Source organism: Echiichthys vipera (assembly GCF_963691815.1).
Source record: "Echiichthys vipera genome assembly, chromosome: 7".
Classification (NCBI taxonomy): Eukaryota; Metazoa; Chordata; class Actinopteri; order Perciformes; family Trachinidae; genus Echiichthys; species Echiichthys vipera.
Window position 1 is genome coordinate 22114803 of NC_139832.1, and position 26164 is coordinate 22140966.

At 40.7% G+C, this 26164-nt stretch overlaps 1 protein-coding gene across 3 annotated transcripts; it reads right to left on the bottom strand.

The window, feature by feature from the left end:
* Positions 1 to 7696: 7696 nt before the first annotated feature.
* Positions 7697 to 18655, bottom strand: nap1l4a (nucleosome assembly protein 1-like 4a). Of its 3 annotated transcripts, none has more exons than XM_083916753.1 (14): positions 18601 to 18655; positions 17633 to 17670; positions 16939 to 17011; positions 16371 to 16515; positions 15717 to 15803; positions 14269 to 14403; positions 14101 to 14172; positions 13853 to 13992; positions 13471 to 13616; positions 11650 to 11669; positions 11419 to 11538; positions 11226 to 11261; positions 11004 to 11057; positions 7697 to 9405 (listed from the first exon to the last, which is right to left on the bottom strand). In XM_083916753.1, the coding sequence occupies exons 2-14, from the start codon at positions 17646 to 17648 to the stop codon at positions 9367 to 9369; spliced, it is 1083 nt and encodes a 360-aa protein (XP_083772879.1). In that variant the 5' UTR covers positions 17649 to 17670; positions 18601 to 18655; the 3' UTR covers positions 7697 to 9366. The 3 variants fall into 3 exon arrangements, with proteins under 3 accessions (XP_083772879.1, XP_083772881.1, XP_083772880.1); XM_083916754.1 differs by lacking the exon at positions 7697 to 9405 and adding an exon at positions 9796 to 9831; XM_083916755.1 differs by lacking the exon at positions 17633 to 17670 and having other exon boundaries at positions 18601 to 18634.
* Positions 18656 to 26164: the final 7509 nt, after the last annotated feature.

Sequence of the window (26164 nt, forward strand, 5' to 3'; positions counted from 1 at the left end):
CTTTAAACAAAGGGTTTTGGCCCACATCACATTCCTCTAAAAAGTTCTTCACACAACTCCAACAGAAGTAAAACTCCAGTGTGTCACTGTTCTTACTTGTTTTCCAGGTTGTGAGAAAGTACAACTCTTTCTGGAGAGAGTCAGAGTGTGCGATGGCTCTCAGGACGTGTGTTATAACAACCTCGGGTTCATATCAGCACCCTCTGGTTCTCACTGTTTCCGCACAGACAAAACAAAACCCCCAGAAACACAGACAGAGAAAGAGGAAGTAAGATACTGTCTTTTGTAACAATCGAGGTGTGTTCTGATTAGAAAATGGACAGATAAAATGGAAGTTACTAAGCAGAAGGGTGAAAAACCAAATAAACGGCTACGTGTCTGTTTTTTTTATATCTTGTTTACTTCAGTGAGATGGGTACATTGCAGGGTACATGGGTGTGACAAGACAGCAGGTGGAAGGACCAGAAAGGCCCAGAATTTGGAAGTCGTGTCGGGGCATGAAGCTGCTGAGTGTTTACTGTGAGTCACAGCACACAAGACACCTAAAACACAAAAGAAGTCAACTCCTTGAACCCTGCTGGAGTCAACTTGTTTAGGCTGAAAATAAGTCAGTATGTGTAAGAGATGGGTCTATTTTTATTAATTCAGGATACACACAACAGGACTGCAGAATAGAGACTACTCTGTTACAGCCATTGACAACAATTCACTATAAATATATATATATATATATATATATATATATATATATATATATATATATATATATATATATATATATATATAGTAATTTTAAATGTGCAATAACACCAAAACCAAAATAATGAATGTAAAGAAAGAGCTCAGAGGAGCTGCAGGATGGGTTGGTAATTATCTGTGGATTCATCCGACATCCATCCAAGTAATCATGTGATCCATTGTTAATCTAAACCTATTGATTACAGCCACTTTCAACTTTAAATTGGCAAAATGCCGATTTATAATATCTGATGAAAGAGCGGCCTGGCCAGGACAGCAGCAATAAACTGTCAATAAAGGTGTGGACTATTACCTGGCACACCAGCAGTTAGCTAAGAACGCCCTGTAATTGACTGTATCAAGTTTGCTTAAATATTTGCACAACTTCAGATTGCTGTAACCTAAATGGTAGTTAGAGTTTGGTAGTTATTATACTGCTTATAGTTTTATACAGAATAAATAAAACCTGCAATTTTGCTTATTTCTGCACACAGATGCAGATAAATAAATGCTGTATGACTGTTTTGCATGCACATTATGTTTCTGCACATTGTGAAGCCTCCTCAGACAATGAACTATACATAGTCAGCCTAACAATGGGGAGCAATATGGATGAGCTGCAGACTGTGATGGACTGCTGACAAGTACAGCAGAGCCCACAGGTAACAGCTGCATACTGTGACACGTTTATGACTTTGGCTTGCCTCTCTCTCTCTCTCTCTCTCTCACACACACACACACACACACACATATCCTCCTCTGCTCTTCTGCTCTTTGGTGACATGCCCTTGTGATGAGACTCCGGAGCTATTTGAAGCATTGTTCTGATAAGCCCTGTGTGTGTGTGTTTGTGGCCACGCTGGCATTCAGCAGCGTGGGAAAAAGAACAAATGGCTGATGAGGGCTGTGCACAGTCAAACACAATGCTGCAGGAGGAACTGTTGGAGAACAATGATGACATGACATCAGTTAGTGTACGATGGCAATTAAAGATGACCAAAGGGCTCAAATCTGCATCACACTGTGTTACAGCCAGCCAGAGACGTATGTATCGATGGGAGAACTCTTAGTATCTTTTAACTTTAATAAGCAGTAATACAACAATGTAAAAATACTTATTTGAAAGTAGACGTCTTGCATTGAAACTGGCCACTGTCAGAGTATTCTGGATTATAAGTATTCCATTGACTTTGACAATAGCATTTCAATATTGTAGCTGGTCAAAAAAGGCAGTAGTTTAACTTATTTACTTAAAATGTATCATTATTTAATAATCGCATAAAGTAAAAAGTGTGATTTCTATGTTTTTTTTATTTTTATAAAGCAGGTTGAGGTGCTATATAAATACTGTGAAAGGAGGAAAACAATCAATCCACAGAGAAATACACACAGCCTGTATTGAGAAACTTTTTTAAACGAGCCATCAGTTGTGATGTCACAGCTATACTATATAAAGGTAGAAAGTGCTGCTACAGTCATTCCCCGGCTGCAATGACAGTGCAGAGATGCAGAGAGCACAGACATAGAAGACATGGAAGACCTGGAAACGCTGACTAGAGTTGACTGGGCTTTTTGGGAGGGTGGTATCAGGGTGGTAGAACCCCCAAATATATGAACCTGAAAATGAGCATGATGTGGGACTTTCAAAGGAGACAATAGTGTGTCTCCTTTGAAATAGAAGAACAAGGTGTACAGTACCTATGTAATTGTAATGTCGTACAGTTCTGACAGGAAATCAATTTAATTACATTCCTTCTCTGGCCTCGTATTCCGGTATGCATTTCCAAAATGCTGTTCAGCTAGAAGAAAACTACCTCATAAATGTCATGGCATATTAGACATTCTGATTGTTGTTTCCCACTATCATTAACACATACTTCAACACAAAGGTGTGTGAACCATGCAGTGTTTGATACCCACTTCCTTGACACACACACACTGCATGAAGTGGCTCCAGCGAGAGTTATGAGATGGGATCTTGCTCGGGGAGCCCAGCACTTCATACTTGCCAGTTTGACTCTGCAAAGAATTGCAGGTATGCAGGTCTGCAATCCTTCTCCCTGCCAGGAATGTAGCATTCACTTTGCTGTCTGCATAGCTTCACTGCGGCTTATATGATAAACCAGGGAGTCTTTCTATTGAACCAGAGGTAATCTGTGGTGGGAGCGGGGCCATGGACCGGACGGACTTTTAGGCTCAAGGGTTTAACCTCTTTTTTAGGCCTGTGCTGTCCAACTCCACGACTTGAAGGTTTGCTGTAACATCGGTTTCTCCAGCATGGTGTGCAGAAAGAAAGTACACCAGAAGTAGAGCACTAAGACAACGCCTTATTGTCATTTAATCCACATAAAGCCGAGAAAGACAGTGAAAAGATGATGAATTAGTGTGAATCAGTGTTTGCAGCAGTGATTCAACAAGTCTGAATTTGACTGGAGGTCATCAATCAAAATCAACTCATCAGATTCATCCAATGATCACCTTGAATAACCCCCAGGAATTTTCAGACTTCACCAGAGATATGTGACACAATATTCTGCAGAGAGCCAAGTATACAATTCTCTATGATTACAAAAATGTATTTATCTTATCCATTTCTGCCATGGTCATCTGTGTTTACCTTGAAACAGAGCTGAGCATGATGCAAAATTCAACGTTTACATAAACACTGGAGATCTAAATTAGAGAAGAAAATATAAATACTTGACTCATTATATAGGCTACACTGTGATGTAGTGGTTAGCACTGGCGCCTCACGGCAAAAAGGTTCCAGGTTCGCATCCCGGCCTGGGCCTTTCTGTGTGGAGTTTGCATGTTCACCCCGTGTCTGCTTGGGTTTTCTCCGGGTACTCCGGTTTCCTCCCACAATCCAAAGACATGCATGTGTTAGGTTAGTTGATGATTCTAAAATTGCCCGTAGGTGTGAATGGTTGTCTGTCTATGTTCGTCTCTATGTGCCCTGCGATAGACTGGCGTCCTGTCCAGGGTGTACCCCGCCTCACGCCCAATGTCAGCTGGGATCGGCTCCAGCACCCGGTTGAAGATGAATGAATGAATGAATGAATGACTCATTATATAAAAAAATATATTTTTCTTTTTTGAAATAATAAAGGTACTTCAACAAAAACCTTTATTTTGTGAAAAAAAACAGGGATCACAATTAGAGAACAGTAACCACTGTGTCAGAAGAGAAGATTTAAACAATGTTTTCTTCGGGCTATAGGGTTAAAAAATGAATAGGAAGTGTAGAGACCCCTGCTTTTGAATGACCTCAGCACATCTGCGCCCACAGGACATCACTAGTTTATCACACTGCTCTGGTTTGAACTTCTTCAGTCTCTTCCACAGTTCAGTAGCTGTAGTGGTTTTCTGCAATTACTTTGTCGGCAAGGACTTTCAAGAGATTCTCTATTCAAGCCAGCCTTACCTCTGGTTTAATTTTTTATGTAATCTCATACCTGTTCAGGTAGTTCAGGTCTGACCGACAGCTTTGTCTGTGCTCGGAAGTCGAGGAGCGTGATTCAGGTTAAACATGCCGCACCTAGTTTGCTGTTCATTCACCTTCCCATTCATAAATCCAGACAGAGGTGTGCTGCTCTGCTGTGATTGGGTGTGAAGCTTGCTTTCCCACACATACCAGGCAGAAAGGTAACTGGTGATAATGCGGTAAAGGAAATAAGATTAGCAGGGTTACTTTGACCATTGTTTACAGTCATTAGCGTTAAGCAAACAAGGGTAAACATAAAGTAACAAAGTGCGTCTGGTTGACAAGTCCCTTTAATGTAACAGATTGTGGAGAACTCTCTGATAACTCTGGTACATTCGGTTTATTTTTGAACGACATGTTTTTGTTTTTCCCACAGCCCCTTCTATTTTTTCCTTAAATGTAAACTGTAAAATGTAATGTTTAGTAAAACAGTGACGCAGAGTTTACACATTCTCACCATAGTGCCATAATGCTTTTTCTCTCACTCATCCGAAGACAAGCCAGTCAGGTACACTGAACATGCTCCAGACCCAAATGAGCAAGTAAAAACAAATAAATACAAAGCACCCTCCGTATTTTCATCACCTAACACCAACATACAACAATTAAACAGTGCAGAAGAATCTGATTGGAGGGAGAGTTTTGTCTTGAGACGACAGGCAAGATATTGTGAAACCCACACTCAAGAGTTAGTCACATCCTTATTTGGTCTCACTCTTTGACAAGATTGTGAACAAGGACGCTGCCCTTCCTGAACAGAGTTTCCCACGAGCCCTCTGCAGTGTGTGGCAGGTCTTGTTTATGCACGGCAGGTGCTGTCAGGAGAGCTTAAGGTGAACTCCCCCCTTTGCATGTTTAGTGCTCATACATTTGCTGACCTTTAGTTTAGTACACAGCAGAATTTCCGAAAAGTTTGGCCTTCGCTTCTCATCATCGGCTCACCATTCCCGAAAAAACTCCAGTGGAGTTCTGAGCGAGTAGGTCACCACTAGTTTTACATTTTAGAGTTATTTCCATTAAGCAAGACTAATGCTAGTAGCTCTGTGAGGCTGCAGTTGAGGGTTAGGGTTGATAACATGTAGATGTTGGTAATAATGTTTACCGTCATCTTAAGTCAGTATGTTTGAATGCTAGCACATGTTAATTATCTCTAAACACAACACTGCTGATGGGAATTCATTTAATTTACAGAATTCAAATTTGACCTGTGGATTGAACGAGATTAAAAGTTAAGGGGACACCAAAGTGTTTTTGATTCACCATGCACCAGCTAATAACCTGAAAGAATGATCAAAATGTGTGCAAAGCTGTGAGTTATTGTGTCAACGCCATCAGTAACGTTATCAGATCTAAACTGTAATGGTCTCTTCAGTTCAACTCATTTAATTCTGAACGCCACCCCGGCGTCAGCAACATAAAGCACCTCTATATTCCCTTCTTTCTCTGGAACTCTATCTGGCTCACACCACTTCCGACCGGGAGGAGGACGATACAAAAGACCCCACACAGACATGCTCGTTCACGCACACTAGTGTGTGCTCCCAAACACGTACGCGCTCTGCCAAAAGCACCTTGGGGCCCTGACAGTGGGTGCAACTGCAGCTGGGAGGAAGGTCGGAAGAAGACTGCACCCTTACACTTCTGCTGGATGAGGATGAGACGATGGCAGAAGGGATAATCCCAGCTGTCTGAATACTTTCTTTGTTTTGCTGCTCTGGTCATGTGCAAAGCTCAGAGATCATCTCCCTTTGAGTCCACCAAACTGATTTCTTCTATTTGTTGTTGATACATTCTCTCCGTCCATACAGCAGTGCGCACACACACACTTGACAAAACATCAATGGTGTGCAGAGGATGTCAAAGAGAGCACAGAAGATAAAGCCTCGCTGTAGTCTCTGTGTTTCATTCTCCCGGTCTTTCAACAGGACATAATCTGTTGATTTGACATTTGTCTTATGAAAAGCCTGTGGCTCCTCTCCCTCTCTGGGGCCCAAGACCTCAAGCCGTCCAGAACTGCAGGGTGAGAGTGGTTCTACACCTGGTTTGCTTGTAGTTTAAATCTCTTCTCTTCTCATAACACAGACAGAGGCTGTCTAACCTAGCTCCAGAAGGCAGGACAACACATCACTTAAGTTTTCCAAATACTGATCACACTATAATTGTTCAATATAATAATCATTTGCAGTAGTTCTGAAGTGAAATTAAATGAATGTAGTCTTTATTAGCCACCATATTTGGTTCAGAATTGACATTTAACATATCCCTTGATTCATTTGTCTGATATACATTTAATTTCAAGTGTATTACTGCTTAATTGCTGTACTCGTTTCTGATGTGTTGACACACTATAGTAAATGTGGTTGATAAAGAAACCTTGTAAAAAATGTCAGTGCTAACTGTAAGCAGTGAGTTCACTGTGCAGTTCCATTTCCCTGGCTGTGTTGCAAAAAGCACAGAAATGACTTTTCAGACACAATTGGACTCCTTGTTATCGTGAGGCAATCCTCAAACCCCCACACAGCAGCCTCGGCATGAATAGTGTTTTGTTCACAAGTCTGCAGAGCAAAACCCCCAAAATTATAGACTGGAGAGATATTTCAGTTTGTGGTTTGCTGTGAGGGGCTGAAGGATCAAAAGTCACTGCTGCCTACTTGTTGACTCCAAATCACCTCATACATTTTATTAAAAAAGGACTTAAGTGATGACAGTGACCTAGCCCTTGCTATGGACTTGTTTTCTCACACTGTCACATGTTGCCACCTCTGTTTCCATGAAGATCGAAACACAAACATGCACAGGAAGTGTTGCTGGACGAGGTGACAGGATAAGAAAGTACCTGTCTTTCAGCACTCGGCAGAAAACTTGGGTCGCTAGGACACAGTGTCGCCATCCTCCTACAGAAACCTCAGAGCACTCAGACATTATCTCCCACAATGCATTACAAGGGTCTCTCAGAGGAGCGTACATGCTTTCTCTATCTGCAAGACAGAATTCCAGACATTTTCATTGCCTTGCCTGATATTGGGCAGACCGTCAGCGAATTCCTACAGCCTGGATACCACCATGCTGTTACAAAGTCACCATGGTGTTCGTGAGGAAGGGTCAGGGCCTCATTCATGTTGAGGCTGTGACTGCATGCTTTGCTCCAAGCTTCTGCTTATCATTTCCAAATCATCACCTAATGTCTAAGGGTGAAGTCATTGTGTGTGGCTGGCTATTGAGCTGTCAACAGCATGTAAATTCACCCAGGGAAACTTATCTGAGTGCACGATCGAGAGATGATGTGAGCTGGCCAGTAGGACCCGTCTGTTATTGGTACCTTGCCAATTTAACCTTGTTCCACTGATGACATTTTGACATGCAACAGTAGTAAAAACACTGGTGTAAATCAAATGAATGATAGGCCTACACTACTGGCAAACCCACATATGGCTCACACACATGCATAAAGGAGACAGGACAACAAAAAAATGTTTATGTCGCACAACTTTAATAGAATATTTTAACTAACTCTGTACAAATTGAAAAGAAATATTGCGCAAGTAACAAATTGTGAATAAGAACCAGTTAAGGCCATTGCTAGCACACGGTCCAGTGTGGTAGATTTGAAGATGTCAACCGTGGCTCTGAGAGATCTGTCCAACAAGATCTACAATCGTTCTTTTTAAAAAGAGAGAAGGGGTGGGTATTATTTTCGCTGCAACTGCTGTCGCTGACCAGTCACCAGGCAAAGGTATCCAACCAAATGGCCAAAATCCAAGTGCAGAGTATAAAATACATTGGCAACCTTAGTTTGTTTTCCACAGACATTCTACTGAATCGGACAATAACAGAAATATTTATATATTCTTAAACAACTTTAAATGCTGAATTAGATTACACTTTTAATGACAATTGGCAAACAATTGAATAAAAAAAAAAAAGGACGGTGTGTTCCATTTGTTTCATTTTGGCTTCTTGGCAACAGAATTTTTCCTTTGATCCAAACCCCCTGCACCCTGTCCCATCAGTGACTTTAAATTAAATTTGTTAAGAACTAATAAGATACAGATAGGTTAGCCACTGTATCTCCTTAAAAGTGTTATCCTTTAGGGCAATATTCACAAGGCTGAATGTAATGCTTGGACCGGGGAAATACAACAAGCTGAGATGAACCTATGGGGAGAGAACTACTTTTAAAATGTCTTGTTTACATAAATTGTTGTTATTATCCTTGCAGACAAGTTGAAAAGATCATTTAAGGGGTGATAGGGCAAACAGGGAGGAGCTATATTTAAAACCACATGCCTGTCACATGATAATTAGTGTTTCGTGTCCACTCAAGTGCTCAGTTTAAATGCTTGTTAAGCCCAATAGATCAGGACAGAAGTGAGCAGTATTAATGCATAACCTTGATAATAATTTCAAATAATTAAAAAAAACATGACATGGCAGTATTCCCGTTTTTTTGACCTGCTAAGCTCAAATAAGGTTTGAGCCGATGAGAATGAGTTTATAACCACTGCTGGGCTTTAAGCGTTCCCAAAATGCACCACTCCATACAGCTGCATGACACCAGAATAAATAGTCCAATGACATGACAATGAACATTTAAAAAAGTAAATTAAATTCAAAATGATACATTGTATGTCTCTTAAAAAACACCATAACAAAAGAAAAACACTTCAGCAACCCCAGTGAAAGATTAAGTCAGACTTGTTCAACAGTTTCCTGGTAACCTAGCACTTCTCTTGTTGGCATTAAAAAACCCTGAGTAACTGATTTATTTCCATGAAAACTAAAGTCGGGATTCATTCCTTTCCTATCTTTTTTCCATATGATGATGTTCTGAGGTTCTTGGCAGTAGTAACCTACCCCACCTTATCAAAGAAGAAGACTGTCCCTATGTGATGCCATAGTACTTTAGAGTCAAGTCACTGTCTCGCTTTGAGTTTGAATGAAGCCAAATAAAAAGGGGTAAGATGGGCGCAAGACAAAAGAAAAAGAAGTCATGCACATAGTAAAAACGCAGTTTGTTTTGCGTTCTATTGCGTTCAGATGAGAGTTCAAAAAAAGGGCAGAGCCTGCAAGAGTAGGAGGACTTGCGGTTTGACTAAGAACTGATTTAACGGACAGCAGGTCTCCTCTTCCCCTGATCACCGCGGTTACTGCTGTTTGCATTCGGCAGGCTGGGGCTGTTCTTTCTGTGGGGAGCAGACAGAGAGAAAACAGATAAGAAAACAAGAAGGTAAATAATGAGGCCACTGGGCATTAACTAGCAACTAGGAGAGGCTAACAAGAAAGCAGAAACTATAGAAAGAAAGCACCTGGTTGGGTGCAGAAAAGGGTACCATGTTAGAAACCTAGGATGTGACTACAGGAGGGAAAACAAACGGATGAAAGCGCCAAGACAGGAAAGGGAGAATAGACGCTGTATCTACTGGAGGTGTGAGATGAGGGTCCTAAACACCTTGGACTACTAGAAAAATCAAGAAAGTAGTGAAAGAAAGAGCTGCAGCCAGGATAATAGACCAGAGCCAATGGACTAGAAAATGTATAATGTATGTCGGGCGCCATCCTTATTTCTCCCTTACCTAGAAATTGCATGGGGTGAGAATGATTGATTATGCCTGTGATGGAGGGGAATCCAGGGAAGGGACAGACAACAATATGCACAAGTTTAATCGTCACATTCAGATATTACACAGTGAAGCATTGCTGAATTTGGTGAATGAGCACACTGAATTCCTGAAGCAAAATGAATAAGCTAACAGCAGGTATCACAAGAAAAAAAAAACTCAACACAAAAAGCTACCCAAAGAAACTAATTTACAGACAAAGCAGCATTGTTGGTCACTCCTGATAAAACTGCTTATGTGCCACGTTATGCACTTAATCACTTACAGAGTGGAATAAACCTTTATGGAGCATCGTCATTTCGGTCCTACTAAACGCATAAACAAATGTCTCTTTCACCGACTGTCAATACATAATAATTGGTAGCCTGTGGTCTGAGAGTATAAGTGCAGGAAAAGAAAGCACCTCTTAAAAAGTCTGCCTAACTTACGGCTCTGCAGTGAAATGTAGATGGAATGTTTCACCTTCACATGGGACCTATTTTGAACAACGGTCCTATCATGTATAGGTGCTTTGAGAACAAATCAGTTAAAGATATCCTATAAGTGACAGTTACGCTAGAACTCCATCAAGAGAACTATTGGTGGTGTAAAGACACACCGAGCTGTAGCGTACAGATTTTAACTAGAAACCAGAAATAGTATCATTAATAGGGCAGAGATACAGGTCATCCCTTTTAGTTTAGCTCCCATGTCGGAAGCATTACGTTTTTGCATTTAATCAGCAAACAGCAATGGACGAAAAGTATTACATCAGATCACTTCCTTCATATGTACCATGATACACATGCATGCCCCTGGCTCTGTCTGTTTTGAGTTTGTGTCCACATGAACGCCAACAGAGTTATGTCTTAAAAAACTTTAAGTGGCTTTAAAATATATAATGGACTGGCTTATAATTGTGGCACATCAAAGAGTAGTTGTTATGAATGCGATGTTACGGATATTTTCTCAGTAGTTTTGTTTTTTAAAAAGCCTTCTCTGGACACAAAAAAAACGTGCTTCACAGCACTGTGCCATTCTGTTCTATGGGGCATTGTCAAATGCCCTGATTAGCACCACTATCACTGATACTGATAAGAAAAATTAAAAACAATGAAAACACATAATGAGCAGGCGCACAATAAATAATCAAATCAGAAAGATATTCAAGTACTCATACTGACCTTGGGGTCGAAGTCTCCCTCATCGTCGTCATCATCACCCTCCTCATCTTGCTCCTGCGACACAAACAAGATGATTATAAGATATTCAAGGTTTAACAAAATACACATGTATCAGAACTGCTATAATATGGTTTAGCAGTGATGTGTGTGTGGTGGTACAGTTGCCCAGCGGTCTGGAAAATCAGATCAAATTAAGTGTGAGTGAAAGTGGTATTACTTTACCTCTTCATCTCCCTCATCCAACTCCTCCTCTTCAAACTGCATAAAAAAAAAAAAATCAAGTGAAAACACACATGATAAAATTGTGACGACAACTTTAGCTTTGTCCTCCAAATATTTCTCAATCTGAAAACATCCCATCTTGTGGCCTTTTCTGTGTTTAAGCGTAACAGTATGTTAGAAGAAAAACACTCACGCTCTCGTCATCTTCCAGGGCCTCTCCAGTGAAATACAGCACAGCTCTGGGAACTATTCTCTCACGGAAGAAATGACCAATCTCAAAGTCTGTGGCTAGGGTGAACTCAGAGTCTTCGTCCTACGAAACATGAACACACATTTTAACAAAGCTACAAACCCAATTGATGGTAATGGAAGAGGCAGTAAAATGGGTGGTGATTTTATGAAGAACAAGCTACTTTTTACTCACCATTTCTCCATCTGCTGAAGCTGGAAGGGAAAGGACATAATTTAAAAAATAAGCACCGTACCAAAGTGCTTAACAATGACTTCAGAAGGCAACTAAAGGTATGATGAAAAGTGAATGGATTAGAGGGATTTCAAACAGCATATTCATTTTAGAATTACCAGCTAAGCCTACATTCACAGGCAGACGTTACATTTGTTTTACAAAAGCTTTCAAATGGGACAGCTTTTGGATTAGCTGTGATTCAACAAACTTCTGAAAGCCCATTTAAGGCAACAACTATGCTTATTATCAATGACATCATAACGCAAGGTCACCTCATCCACAGAAAGGGACAGGCTGTTAAGCTAACAGCTGTGCTCCACCACCCTGGCAATAAACTGACTAAAAGTGACATCATCCCATCCTTCCTCATCTTTCAACAATACTGTATTAGAGGAAATGGCTTTGTTACATTTACAAGGTTCTGTACACTAACATTGGCCTTGATATGAGCTGTGACATCTCAAGTTGCAGATTAAATTCAAACTGTCCAGACTTCCATAATATGTAGTGAAAACCTTGAAGGAATTTAAGAAAACGGTATTAAGTGTATTTTTAGGCAAAAAATAAGAATATCTACAGTCACCACAGTTTTAAGATTATACACTATCCATCCAAATGTATCACCTTCTGTTCATGAAACATTATGATGTCACAGCGTTCACAAGAATGTAATAGATGGACAAACTGACAATCTGAAAACATGCCTCCAGTCATGGCTGTTGCCGATGCAGAGGCATCAAAACATAATAAATTTTGTTCACACATCAATGACCTGCACAGCAGTCAAGTCCCATACACTCTTAGTGTGTTCACCAGACATCCCAGCCCCAGAACTACACACCTGAACAGACTAAAAGAGCTATTTATATCCACCTGTCATATACCGAGGATATGAGTGATACAGTAAAACAAACATTTGCTTAGCCAATGAGGGATCAGATGAACTTCTCAAAGTCAGAATAAGTACAGGCATGTCTGACAGGCAAGCTGAGTACACAGGAAAGACAATACAGAAATTAGATAAAGGGTGTATTGGGCCTATTTTACTGATTCTTTCAGAGAATGACTCCTTTCAAGATATTTAACTTAAGGGATCTGTCAATGTATTACACACTGCTCAGTGGCATGATCAGTAAGTGAAATATAAATCTATATATAAACTTAATACGTATGGGATTTTTTATAATCACAGTCATTTGAAAAATGTTTTAGGTAGGTTTTTAGACTGTTGCTTTTGTTTCCCACAACTTTGACTCTAATTTTGAGCCTGTCATTTTCAGACTGTTCTGCGCCACAAAAGCTCATCAACTCTATGATGGAAAATAATGGTAAAACCAATGTTCATGTAAACGTTTGACTATCCAGTGAGCATACTAATATATTTCAATCATATACACAGTCCAACATTGGTGAGAAGCAAAAATGCTACCACCTAGACACAGCTGAGCCACATCACAATCTGACAGAGTTTAAGGGTCTGCTGCCACCTGCTGTTGCATTTGGCTTAATGCAGTGACCACTGGTAAAACCACAGGCCATGCATGCCAACATGTTGCCACACCTGTAGATGAACAAACATGTTGACTGACAATCAGCTGCATTAGTGTGAGCTTTCAGTAATTCAGGGTTTGGACACAGCTAACAGAACAAAGCTTTGAATTTAAATAGTTACTGTGAGACGGTTGGTGAAAAGGAGTATTTGCTCTAAATATTACATTTAGAACACCAGAGATATCAACTACATTTGTGTGCATCTACAGTATTTGTGTGTTTTCTCACCTTTGACAGGGTTAAAGAAGTTGAAGAAAGAGTCGTTGGGGACCTGTTTGGTAACAGTGCGGACTGTACCGCGGCCTTTATGCTTCTGCTTTTTCTTTATAGTTTTCACGGTCACGTCCTTCCCCTTGTGCCAGTCTATTTGACAGCTAGAGAGAAGAGAGGGAAAAAAAGTGAGAGGCGGCAGAAAGCAAGGATGCAAAAAAGGTAAAAGTTGGAATAAGTGCCAAGAGCAGGCTGATATGTGGGATGTAAAGTCAAGATGGATTAATATAGAACGTGAACAGAAATGTACAAACCACGCAATCTCTATTTTTTCTTAAACCTCAACATCATGTGTGTCAAATCCACAGTTTAACAAGCATGTTTGTGTGCTCTCTCTCACCCTTCACAATCAATGATCTCTGGCCCCTCGAATGAGAAAGGATCTGAGGCCTCAGGCTCGGACTTCATCTTGTAGACTTTAGTGAGGACTGCATTGTTGAAGTAACCATTGGGCTCAAAGTGGAACTCTAATGTGAAACTCTGGGAAAAAGACCAAGAAATATAGATAGATGATTTCACTGCATTTTAACATTATTTAAATTAATAATTTAGAATGATACCTATTCATTATTATATGATGATAATGACCATTGGCTGTCCTGGCTCAGAAAACTTGACTTGAATATCTTTCAGGTGCTTTAGGATGGGCTCATCATGTTCCTGGTGGTAGATAAACAGTCAGCTCACAGACAATTGCTCAGAAATGGGCTGAAATGTATATAAGGCACTAGTGAGAGATCAATCATTTAAATGTACCTGTAGCATGTCACTGAGCATGTCCACGCTCTTGAATATGGTGAGCCAGAACTCAGGGATGCCTTTTGGATCTTCCTCTGGTGTGGCTTCTTCTTTCTTTGCATCCTCAATCGCAGCTTTTTCCTTTACTTGCTCCTACAGGCAGTGGGCAGAGAATACATCAAAATTCAGTGTTCACAAAAATCCAAACAATTTAGTTTAAGTAATTTTGTTGGGAGAAGTCTCATTGAGATTAAGATCTTTTAAAATACACAGATCTTGTGTGTACAAAGAAATCAGATACATGCAAGATTACTGCAAAAAACAAAAACATACAAACAGTCATCACAGTTTGTGATTGTCATTAAAACCAAGTTTAACACAATCCTGTTTTCAGCAGACTCTTGGTAACATTTATGAGATTCAATCAGAAAATATGGTTTCAAGAAAAATCTTTTTTCCTTTGCTGAAGAAGGTGCTTATTCACCATTACTGTTTGTGACTTTCATGGACAGGATATTGAGGCGTAGTTGTTGTGGTGAGGGGTTGCAGTTCGGTGGGCTGAGGATCTCGTCTCTGCTTTTTGCAGATGATGTGGTCCGGATTGCGTCGTTGGTCAGTGACCTTCAGCACTCACTGAATCGGTTCGCAGCCGAGTGTGAAGCGGCTGGGATGAGGATCAGCACCTCTAAATCTGAGGCCATGGCTCTCAGCAGGAAAGGTGGACTGCTTACTCCAGGTAGCGAATGAGTCCTTACCCCAAGTGAAGGAGTTCAAGTACCTCAGGATCATGTTCACGAGTGAGGGGACGATGGAGCGTGAGTTTGGCCGGAGAATCGGAGCAGCTGGGGCTGTATTGCAGTCGCTCTACCGCACTGTTGTGACCAAAAGAGAGCTGAGCCGGAAGGCAGAGCCCTCGATCTACAGATCAATCTTCGTTCCTACCCTCACCTGTGGGTCATGAAAGCTGGGTCATGACCGAAAGAACGAGGCCGCGGGTACAAGCGGCCAAAATGGGTTTTCTCAGGAGGGTGGCTGGAGTCTCCCTTAGAGATAGGGTGAGAAGTTCAGCCATCCGTGAGGAACTCGGAGTAGAGCTGCTGCTCCTTTACGTTGAAAGGAGCCAGTTGAGGTGGTTCGGGGATCCAGTAAGGATGCCCCCTGGGCGCCTCCCTAGGGAGGTGTTCCAGGCACGTCCAGCTGGGAGGAGGCCTCGGGGAAGACCCAGGGCTAAGTGGAGAGATTATATCTCCACACTGGCCTGGGAACGCCTCGGGATCCCCCAGTTAGAGCTGGTTAATGTGGCCCGGGAAAGGGAAGTTTGGGGTTCCCTGCTAGAGCTGCTGCCCCTGCGACCCGACCCCGGATAAGCGGTTGAAGATGAGTAAGTGAGTGAAGAAGGCCAGATGAAGTAGGATTTGACAGACTGATCAAGCTCTTAAGACAAACAAAATCATATATGTACTTACAGCTAGCTCCTCCTCTTCCTCTCTGTCACTGTGCCACTCACACTCTTCATCTGTGGGTTCCACTGTTCCTGTCACAATGTCTCGTCTCTGTGACACACATACATTACAACCAAGTTAATTGTGTTAAGAGAGGAATTTGTGAATATCAGCGTGAAATGCAAGTATATGAAAAGGCATTCATTTGATAAGGCTGAATTATGTTCAACTAGCATACTGAAATCAAGACTATTTGAGAGAGTGTGACTGACAAGCACTCACACACACACACACACACACACACATATATATATATATATATACACAGTATATATAAATACACATGCATGCACACACGCAAACACACACACACAGCACTGACAGGTGCAGCAGGATTACAGCTGTCAGTCTTCAGTGCGACTAAGAATGGCTGACTTCTTGTCACTAGCTCTGGAAATAGCCTTGACTGACAAAAGAACAGTTGACTACTCGTTGTTGCAGTTTTCAATTTAGCACCGAGGATGTATCCACACTGACCTCAGATCAGAGAGACACACAGAGTGCATTATTTGTTTCTCTTTTTCTGTTTGCATTAACATAAAAATAATCATACATCTGGTGTTACGATCAAATGAAGTAAATAAAAAACGATTTTATGATAAACATTATTTAGTATACCTTGTCAAACAGTGGCTGATAGAGGGCAGCATACTTCCTCTCTAGCTCATGGACCTCCTCATAGAATTTAGCCTCTATGTTGGCACACTGCACCTGTAGCCTTTTCAAGGCATGCACTCGCCTCTTCACTACTTTGGGAAGCATGCTATGAGAGAAGACAAACATGAGAATTGATGTGGACTGAAATCACTTACACTTAAAGAAAAAATATTATATTCTATGTTTTAGAAGTTAAACAGTTACACTGAACCAATTCTTACACAATCTTAAATCCAAACTGTTGAGTCCTCAACTTGGCATTTCCAAATAGCTGATATATCTGTACAGGCAGTGTCCAAGAAACATACAAACATGAATGCTTTATTCTAATAATTGCTGTTTAGATAAGCTTCTGAAACAGTTATACTGTGGTATTGGATGAGAAGCATACGCAGCTACGATTTTGCACTATATTCATCTTAAGTTATCTGGTTGGCTGACTGGTGTGTACAATAACATGTTGAAACATGAAACTATTTCCTCTTTTACCTTCTATCTCACATAACACACATAAACCAGCTGCACTGACCTTTCCAAGAGGTGGAAGCCGACAGGTCTGTCCAACTGCCCACCTGGATTTTGCATCCCTTGTTCCCCTTTACCTGCCAAACAATCAAAGAACATTGGTGCAGGTTATCATCACACACATTTCTCATTAAAATTACAACAATGAGGTTTGTGGCATTATTTGTATTCATATTTTATATGTGGCGCATCATACGCTCAATACAATGCATAAGCATTGTATTGAGCGTATTTGAGATATTTGCTAAGTTGTGTTTTTGTTTAGACTGTCACAGTTGTTGATTAAACTCAATTTGAGGTGATAATGATCATTTCGAGTTTCACTTGGTTTGTACTCGTATTTTTACACGTGCTTACACAAGTCAAACAGATGCACCGACTATGCTCACATTAAATATTTCATTTAGTATCCGAATCAGCTTTAATGGCCAAGAAAGTTACGCAAACAAGGGATTTAACTCCGGCTATTTGTTGCTCTCAATTATCAAACACCGAATTATCATACAGCTAAAAACAATTATACTAAAATGAACAAAGGTAAACAAACATTCCACATCTATGTACAGATTCTAATAAAAAGGACACTGGAATTGTTAACATGCATAGGGCGACGGTGCAGAGTGCTGAAATAATAACGGAACAGGTTGCTTTATCGGGATTTCCTGAAGTATGGTAATTTAACATACTATTGTCTTTACCTTTATTGGCGTCCATGACCGAGTGGCAGCTCCTTCCTCTAATAAAACAGATGCATTATAATTTACTCATCACAAGTCACAGAGTGATTGAGTAACTACTAACACAGCGAGCAACAGAGTGAATGGGGAAAACAGTGTCGATTGACATTTCACCAGCATAGTTTAATCATCCTTCTCTGTGAAACGTTTTTCATTATTTCATTAAAATCATCAGTATGAACTTTTCCGATGATTTCACGAGCCGCACCAACTGAAACAAGGGACAGTCAGGAAATCAGAGCGACAGACGGACCAGTTGAGCTAACTTCAAGTGACACACCGCAAAACTGGTGTTGAGCAAGCGCAGGCCGATGACGCACTGACATGCTAATGGCAGCTGGGCTAGGCTAACCGAAGTTAGCAACTCTCCACTTAACGATACCATTAACAAGATGACTAACGCTACCTCTGACAGTCACATAGGACTACGGATAAAACATTAGCAAATGAATATACACGCTTACATCGGCTTACCGACAACCACATACTAATAACTACCTAGTATGGGCGGTGCCAGAGACCTGACAGCAGCTAACCGGGCTAGCACTACGAGTCAACGTGCTATGAACAATGCTTCAGCTAACAACAAGTGCGAAGGTTAACACGAGCAGTACGTTTACCTTTTAACTTCATTTAGTGCAAAACAATAAGCACAATACATGCAAATTAGGCGCCGAAGCAACAAAGCGGTGGCTGTCCATTATGTAGATTTAACTGCCCGTTAACTTCACAGCTACTAGCCACATCGACGAGCTAATAGCAGCTCGCTATCGTTAGCTCGCGTGTTAATAAAAGAGTCAAAGTGCCTTGAAGACAGTTCATCGGTGCGATAACTTGAAACGTTGCTGATTAATACCCTAACATGGTACAAAATGTTCGTATTAATGAACCCCCCCGTGTGTAATTACTGTCTGTTTCAGCAGTCTTACCTCGAGCTGAGCAGACTTCGAGCTGGTCGCCTTTTCTCACGCGTCTTCGCCTCAACCCCCCACGCAGGAGCAACACACGCTCTCCAGCCAGCATCCTGGGCTTTCATTGGACAGCTTGGTGAAGGAGGCCATGGTGCTGCATTCAAGTGCTGCGGTGCAAAAAATCTCAATTCTGGAGACTCCACCAGTATTGCTCAATCTGCGCTCTCTCAAATAAACTGTGTTCAGTGTTTACATAAATCAAATCTAATCGTGATCTCATTCTCAAAGAGCAGCAGGATTGCGTTTTATTTAATTAGCAAATACATGAGATGTTACCACAGGGCATCAATGATGATAGCATCATAATTCAAGTGGTTAACCCAACATATCTTAAAAAAAACATCAAAAACATAACGTATGAGAAATCATTTAGGTAACAGGACTGAACGGACTCAGTCGTACTTAAAGGTTGAATATGTATATGAATATGTAGAATCTTCATTAAAAACTATATTCACAAGAACAATAATAAACCCACTGGGCGTTTTGAGGGGTACAGCATGAAAGTATTGCTTTTTCTATAAAAAATATATATTTAGTCTGAAGGGATATATTAAAAACATTTTTATGGGTTTGAAAATTACTTTATGTCACATTCTGTTTACATTGTACCAACCAATAGCATTGGCCATTGCGGGTTGCCAGGGTTGTCTGTTGTTGGGTGCAGCTACTGTAGGCTGGCACTGGGTGAAATGGAGTTTGCCAATCCTGCAGCTGCTTATTTGTCCCAGCAGCTGAGTGACCGGAGACGGGCAAAAACAAGAGTCAATATAGGCCAAGCATTCACTCCATGGACTGAGATAAAGTTCAACGGCATTAAATCGCACGCCCAAATGGCTACGTTTCTCTTTCCCTTGCAATTTGCCAGAGGGAATGGGTCCAATCAGCCTCAGACAGACTCCGGTCTCCTGTAGGCTACTGGGCCGGGTCTGACCAACCTGGCAACCTGAGTGGTGGAATTGTATTCTGTTGTTGCGACTACGATCTTGACACACACTACGATCTTGATACACTCATTCTCCATATTCAACCTTTAATACAGTATGATATATAGACAACAGAATGAGAGAACTTAGTTTTGCTCTTTCCAGGAGCCTCAAATGACGCTACTTCCTGTTGATCATGTAACTTGTGAATTTTAAGAGGAGAGGGGAGAGGGCATGACTGGTTCAAATATATTTTTAGAAAAAAGATATATTGTATTTTTTTATGAGAAGAGTGACTTTGATCGTAAAACAACTGTATATTTCGAAGCCTTTTATTTTAGATGGAAAACCCTTTATTCACATATGCAAATGGTCTAAAAAGAAACCTCAAGAACAAAATTGGACAATATATTCAAACATTACATGGTCTCAAAAATAGTAAAGTAATGAAAACAATTTAAGTTTGGCATTTAATGTTTTTTTAATGTTTTTTTTTTTTGTTATGGTACCCCTATGTGTGTAATTTTGTCTTGTTCTTTCCTTATCTATTTCTGTATTAGCCAGAATACCAGAAACCAGAAAAGATGAACAAACATAGCTGTCACCCTCCCTCCCATAAAGAAGAGGGGGGATCTTGAAATACACCACCAAACCCTGACCTGTGTACACCACTACTTATACTTCTGCAATCTCCATCCTCTAAATTCTAAATAGTGACTGCCACATTCCCCGAGACCCGACCCCGTATAAGCGGTTGAATATGAGATGAGATGAGACTGCTACATTTCAGATGACAGCTTCATTGAATGACACATTATTTTTTAAAGCTACATCTAATCACTTATAACGTCCCCTCTTACAGCACCTTGAGGCTTTGTGAGATTTAGGATGATTCTTTAAATAAGACAAAGACATGTTGTGAGTGCTAATCCAGATTATTTACACTTTGCCAACATTTAATGGACCGTTTTGTCCAAGGCCCTGAGAATCGTACAGATTATCTTTAGACCACAAGAGGGCTTCATTTACCTGTGCTTCATAAGAGACAGTGACTCTATCAGTCTGTACTGCAAGAGGCTCATGTAGATATTAATAAGTCAAAGTCAACAGTGTGTATATTTGTGTGTGTGTGTGTGTGTGTGTGTGTGTGTGTGTGTGTGTGTGTGTGTGTGTGTGTGTGTGTGTAAGTGTGTGCACTTGTGTTTTTCATAATATCCCTCCAGCACCTGTGGTTGTTTTCATTCATACATACATATTTGACAAACCCTGAAGGTGTAGATTTTTTCCAGCAAATTAAAACATACTATTGAACAGGAAACAAGAATGATGTAGGCCTATACATTTAGGTGAGCCGACCCAGGTTTTTGTGTATTAGCAAGATTGTAAGAGATGGTCAGACTGGAGTGCTTCAGTGACAAGCAGCTGAGAATGGTGGGTGTACTATTTGGGAATGAGTGTCACTGTATGAAATGTGAAGCTGATTATTGTAGATGGCAGAAATGTTATGTTTGCTTCTTATTCCTGCACCAGAAATAAAATAGCTGAAAGAACTTTTCTGTGCTATGAAGCAACACATAATCCGTTGAACAAGTAGCCATATTTGAGAAATGGCATAAATGAGTAATGGTATAGAGAGCCCTTGCATGAATCAGGCAGTAGGACGAGAGCTGTATCATTTACCTGCTTTGTCAGATAACATCAGTGTTTTTATTGGATGCCATAGAGGGAGATTTTAAATGTGTGTGACAGACAGGTTTCAAAGTGGGAAGTGGTAATATAGCTTTGAGTCATTTTCTGTCAGCATCCACAAACTGACATGAATATTTACTTTGTATTTCTTGTCATTAGAAATTACAATCATTAGAAATTACATCTCAAATTAGAGAATCCACTGGCTTTTCACAACATGTCCGTTTTGCGTTCATTTGAAAATGGTCAAACACATCATCTGACTAAATCAGATGTGTCATCTCTTCATACACTATCCCAGAGGGCTACCATGACGTGCTCCCCCCCACCCCCCCCCCCCCTTTTTGAAAATGTGCTTTTGCGGAAACACGCGGGTTACAGACATAAAACCACTGAAATTCAGCCTTCTATCTGTTTGCTATCAACCACTGCGTAGACTACACACTTGAGAGGAAATGACAGCACCAGGACCCCTCAGGGTACGATTGTGATAACCAGGCTTTGTGTCTGTCACAGTGTGACATTTACCAGCAGGGTCTGTACTCACAGAATAAATCAAATGTGATTGTGTAGCATTTGGGATGAGCCATGGATCTAGAAACAAGTGTACAGTAATCGCTAACTTTGGAAATGTAGTGTGATTGTAATATTTTCTTTTGACAGGAATTAAGGCTTAACGTACATGGGGAGCTCGGCGTAATGTGGATCTTTGAGTTGTTGCTATAAATCAAAGAACAAAATGACTTTAAATGCAGTTATTTAAAAGCCTTTTTATAAGTTTTGCCACCACCTGCAGATGAAGTGAATTGTGATATTGTTAAGACAATCGTAACACCTGCAGCTCCCACACAAAGCTGACAGATTCAGCCCCTCAGTAAATCCTAAACTCCTAGTTTACACCCCTTCTCAGTCTTTTGTCCCTGCCCCACAGAGTGGGCACAGGCACACACCTGGCTGTTCAAATCATATGTATGCTGGTGCATCTCCACTTGTCTAGTCAAAGGGCCGTGCCCAGCTGTGTGTACACGCACATGTCATGTTGTGAAAGTGCAAGTGTTTGCACTGCACATATAGAAGATGCAAGATAAACTCTAATCACATGTGCATTCTGCCAGATTAGCTGATAGCGGCCAGACTCTCAAGCAGTACATCCCATCCTAATGCTATCATTGGAGAGCGGTTTGTTTCTGTTCATTTGTGTGTCCTTTCTAGGGTGGGAATCAGAAAAGAACCAGTACCATTTAAGAACCAGTTCCAAATTGCCTGATCTATCAGAAACATATGTCTTAGAGGCTATCAATACCTTTGATCAATGCTGACATGTTTGACAGTTGTGCATCACAAAATAATGATGTCAAGTAATGCGTTATTGCCGCTGGCAACTTGCAACAAGAAGGAGCCACTACAAGCTGCAGCACTGTCATCTTACTTCCTGTTGCCCTTATTCATTTTTCTCTCAGTTTTTTCTTACACAATTCAAGGGTCAAAAGACAGAGGTTGACTTGTTGTCAAATTGTAAAACCCTCTGAGACAAACAGTTGTGACTCCTGTCTTAAATTCTTCCTGGTAATCGCTTTTAATTCTGACTTGTCTTTCTCTCAGTCTCCATTTTACTGTTGTATAGAAAAAGCCCAATCATAAGCCATTTTCACATGACTCCGGACAATATCAGGAGAATAAGTTGTGCACATTGTCTGGACTTTATCTTTTACACGTGCAGCGCACAATAGGAGGTTGTCAATGTAAGATGTGTTCTCACTTTCTGGAAATACTCCGATTTGAATGAGGGGTTGCGTCCGGGTAGACCGTGCAGAAGTTAGGACATGACGTGGATTACATCGTATTCAGAGAGCCGGTTCAGAATTCTGTCATAAACGACCAAGTCCCTTGCCAGTCCTTGAAATCATCTGATGTTTTTGGCATGTGCCCTTACTGACAGAAGTTCCCAATCTCATCTTTTCTTCAGTTGGACATTTTCATTGCCATCTTTGTGTAAATTACCCTTCTTCTTCAACCATTGATGTTTATTTTTTCTGCATAATAAACACATCGTCAACACACCCACTCACTCACAATGAATTCAGCACAATATAAGCAGCTGTATTCACACATGGGCTCAGTCAGGCAGGGTAAACACTGTTTGATGCCAAATCCAAGTGATTCGGACATTTGCATTCTAATATATAGCTCTGCCGGGTAATGTCTAGATCATTTCAGGTTTACAGTGCGTGTGTAAAAGGGGTTCTAGAAAGAGTACATTTTATAAGTGCACTACAGTCTTACATCTTGATCATTTCTGAGGTTGCATCTCTGCATCTTTTCTTTGTTTGTTCCCAAAACCTGAATTAACTCAACAGAGACTCAAAGTCATTGGCTGGTAACCAACTGGTGACATGATGATAAAGTTGTCTCCTGGCCTTCTGCCACATGCTTGGATAGGCTCAAGCCCCCGTGACCATGAATAGAAATGAGTGGGTAAAAACAATAGTGACTGTAATTGTCTTCATACGTTCATTAGTCAATTCCTAAGCATTGATTGGTTGAATGTGGAAATGTGGAGATCTGAAGAATGATGTTTATCATTTAAAAGCTTTTTAAATTAAGTTTTTATCATTGATAAAATTATATTGATCATGGTCTGGAATAAGAGGGGTCTGGAGCCGGGGTGGTCAGGTCAATGCACCTGTTGTAATTTATTGTTCTCTGTCTTTCTTTCTTGTGTCCTTGTTTCTCTCACTTTCTCACTTGTGCACACAAAAAAGAATTGACATCTTCCTGAAAGTGGATGTCATGATAGCTCTTGTCTTTTCCCTGCTGATTGAACACGTAGCAACATCATCTAGATTGGCCCGTCTCATTCCACAGGGGTATTGGTTTTGTGAATGAAGTGGCCAAACTCCCAGATGGCAGTATTGATATGGCCAAGAGAACAGAGCAGCATTTATGAGCCACCCTGCCCCTGCATCCTCTGTCCTCCATTAAGCTTCTCTCCTCCTAACGCATGGGTAATGGCCTATCTGTACACCATAATCAGACAGACACACATACACACTGACTGTAAAAAGCCATCAAAATGAGACACACAAGCAAGCACACACACGGGTAGCAGCCACATTGACACAGCTGCAGTCATTATTCACAGGAGGAGGTCTTGGATGGAGGGTAAGGGATGAAAAATGGCAAGCGGAACTACTATATCTCCTCTGAGGTTGCAGTGTCAGAAGGCCCTGCATGTAACAAATTCAGCAGAGACATCGATCTAACTTATAGCAGGCTGAGTTCTCTGCTCACGCCTTATGTGATCTGAGTGCAATTTACTTTCATCTGCACCAATAAACAATTTTAGTCATGACATCTTGTTTGCTTTTAGTTTGTTGTCCTCTACAGTCTCCTTCATTTGGACAGCTAAACCTTTTAGCCACCAACAAAAATCACACACACACACACACACACACACACACACACACACACACACACACACACACACACACACACACACACACACACACACACACACACACACACAATGAGAGTTTGTGTTTTGACAAAATGTAATTGACTAATACTAGTTTTTCTCTGGTACAACAAAACAGAGTTTATTCAAAATTCTGACAGTCAATTACCAGTAGTTTCATTGGTTTTGTGTCCATAATTAATGATAACCACACAATAGGTGACATTCATTTGCATATGCCTCAGGTTAGTTTCCTCTTGGCTAAATTGATGCAGCACTGGTGGATCACTCTTTTAAGAAGGCCCTGAAGTCCCGAAAGATGGCACCTTTTTATCTTGTATGATGAGAACACAAGTGATTAGTGTTTACTATCAATTTAAATGCTTTTCTACCCTCAGATGCATACATTCACCTCAGTATGGAGTGTTAATCCGGTTTTATTTTCACATTGAAATATTATACAATTAAATTCTTGTTGCTTTAGCACACAAATGCAGGATGTTTCCAGGAGAAGCCCAATAGACTTTTCTCTCATTGGGTAAACATTCCCATCGGGTTTGGAAGTAGTTTTCTAGTCTTGGGCTTTGTGTTGATTGGTGATTAGGTCAGACCAGAGTTAAGATACAAGTGTAAAATGTTCCAGTTGTAATGTTTATTGTTGACCTTGGACACATTTGAACAAATAATTGTAAAGGTGCTCTCCTCAAAATACTGAAAAAAGGAGGTTGTGATTGCCTCCACACAATTGTAACCCCAATACCTGAAATAACAATGTTTTTTTCAGCTTTTTTTAGACCTCTCAGCTGCATCTCTCTGTCTTCATAATGCACCATCTTTGAACTGAGCAAACTCTACAATTTAAGCAAAATTTAGACTGTCTAATTTAGTGTCGGCATGAAGATGATCTTTTGCAACGCTAAGACATATTATGCACTTCAACCGTTTGATATCTTCTTTCCTGTGCAGCTGTTTTTGGTGAAAACTGGGTCTGTTGGATCTGGTCTATTTGAGTTTTGATCAGTCAACACTAGACACATCTAGAAGAACAAGCAGTGGAAACACTACAGGTGGGGTTTGTCTGAGGCTACAGATGCTTGATTTTCGTCAGGAGCTGCAGTAGCATGGCCCTTCAGGCTGCTGGATGACAGGGGGCCCATTAAGGAAAGGTAAATCTAATCAGGAGTCTCTTCAGCCACAGAGCTGTGTGCCACAGCTGGAGGGGAAATGGGTGATGTTACATCGTCATTATGCTGCTTCTGTGACCCCGGCACAGGGCAAATGGTTGGATAAGACTTTAACATGATGCTTAGACTACTTATATAGAAGCAGGTTAATGTTTCTGGGCACAGGGGGCAGGTCAGAGATGAGAAGTGCTGAGTCCTAAGAGAGGTCAATATGACAAATTATGTGTGCATGTGTGTGTGTTCTCCAAAAAAAAAAAAACAGATTTAAA

Bases quoted from the DNA above. Each gene is read 5' to 3' on its own strand.
- nap1l4a (XM_083916753.1), bottom strand. The intron at 11,670-13,470 runs GTGAGAAAACAC...TTTCCCTTCCAG, and splicing joins CTTCTTTAACCCTGTCAAAG to CTTCAGCAGATGGAGAAATG. The intron at 11,539-11,649 runs GTGAGTAAAAAG...CATGTTTCGTAG, and splicing joins CTTCAGCAGATGGAGAAATG to GACGAAGACTCTGAGTTCAC.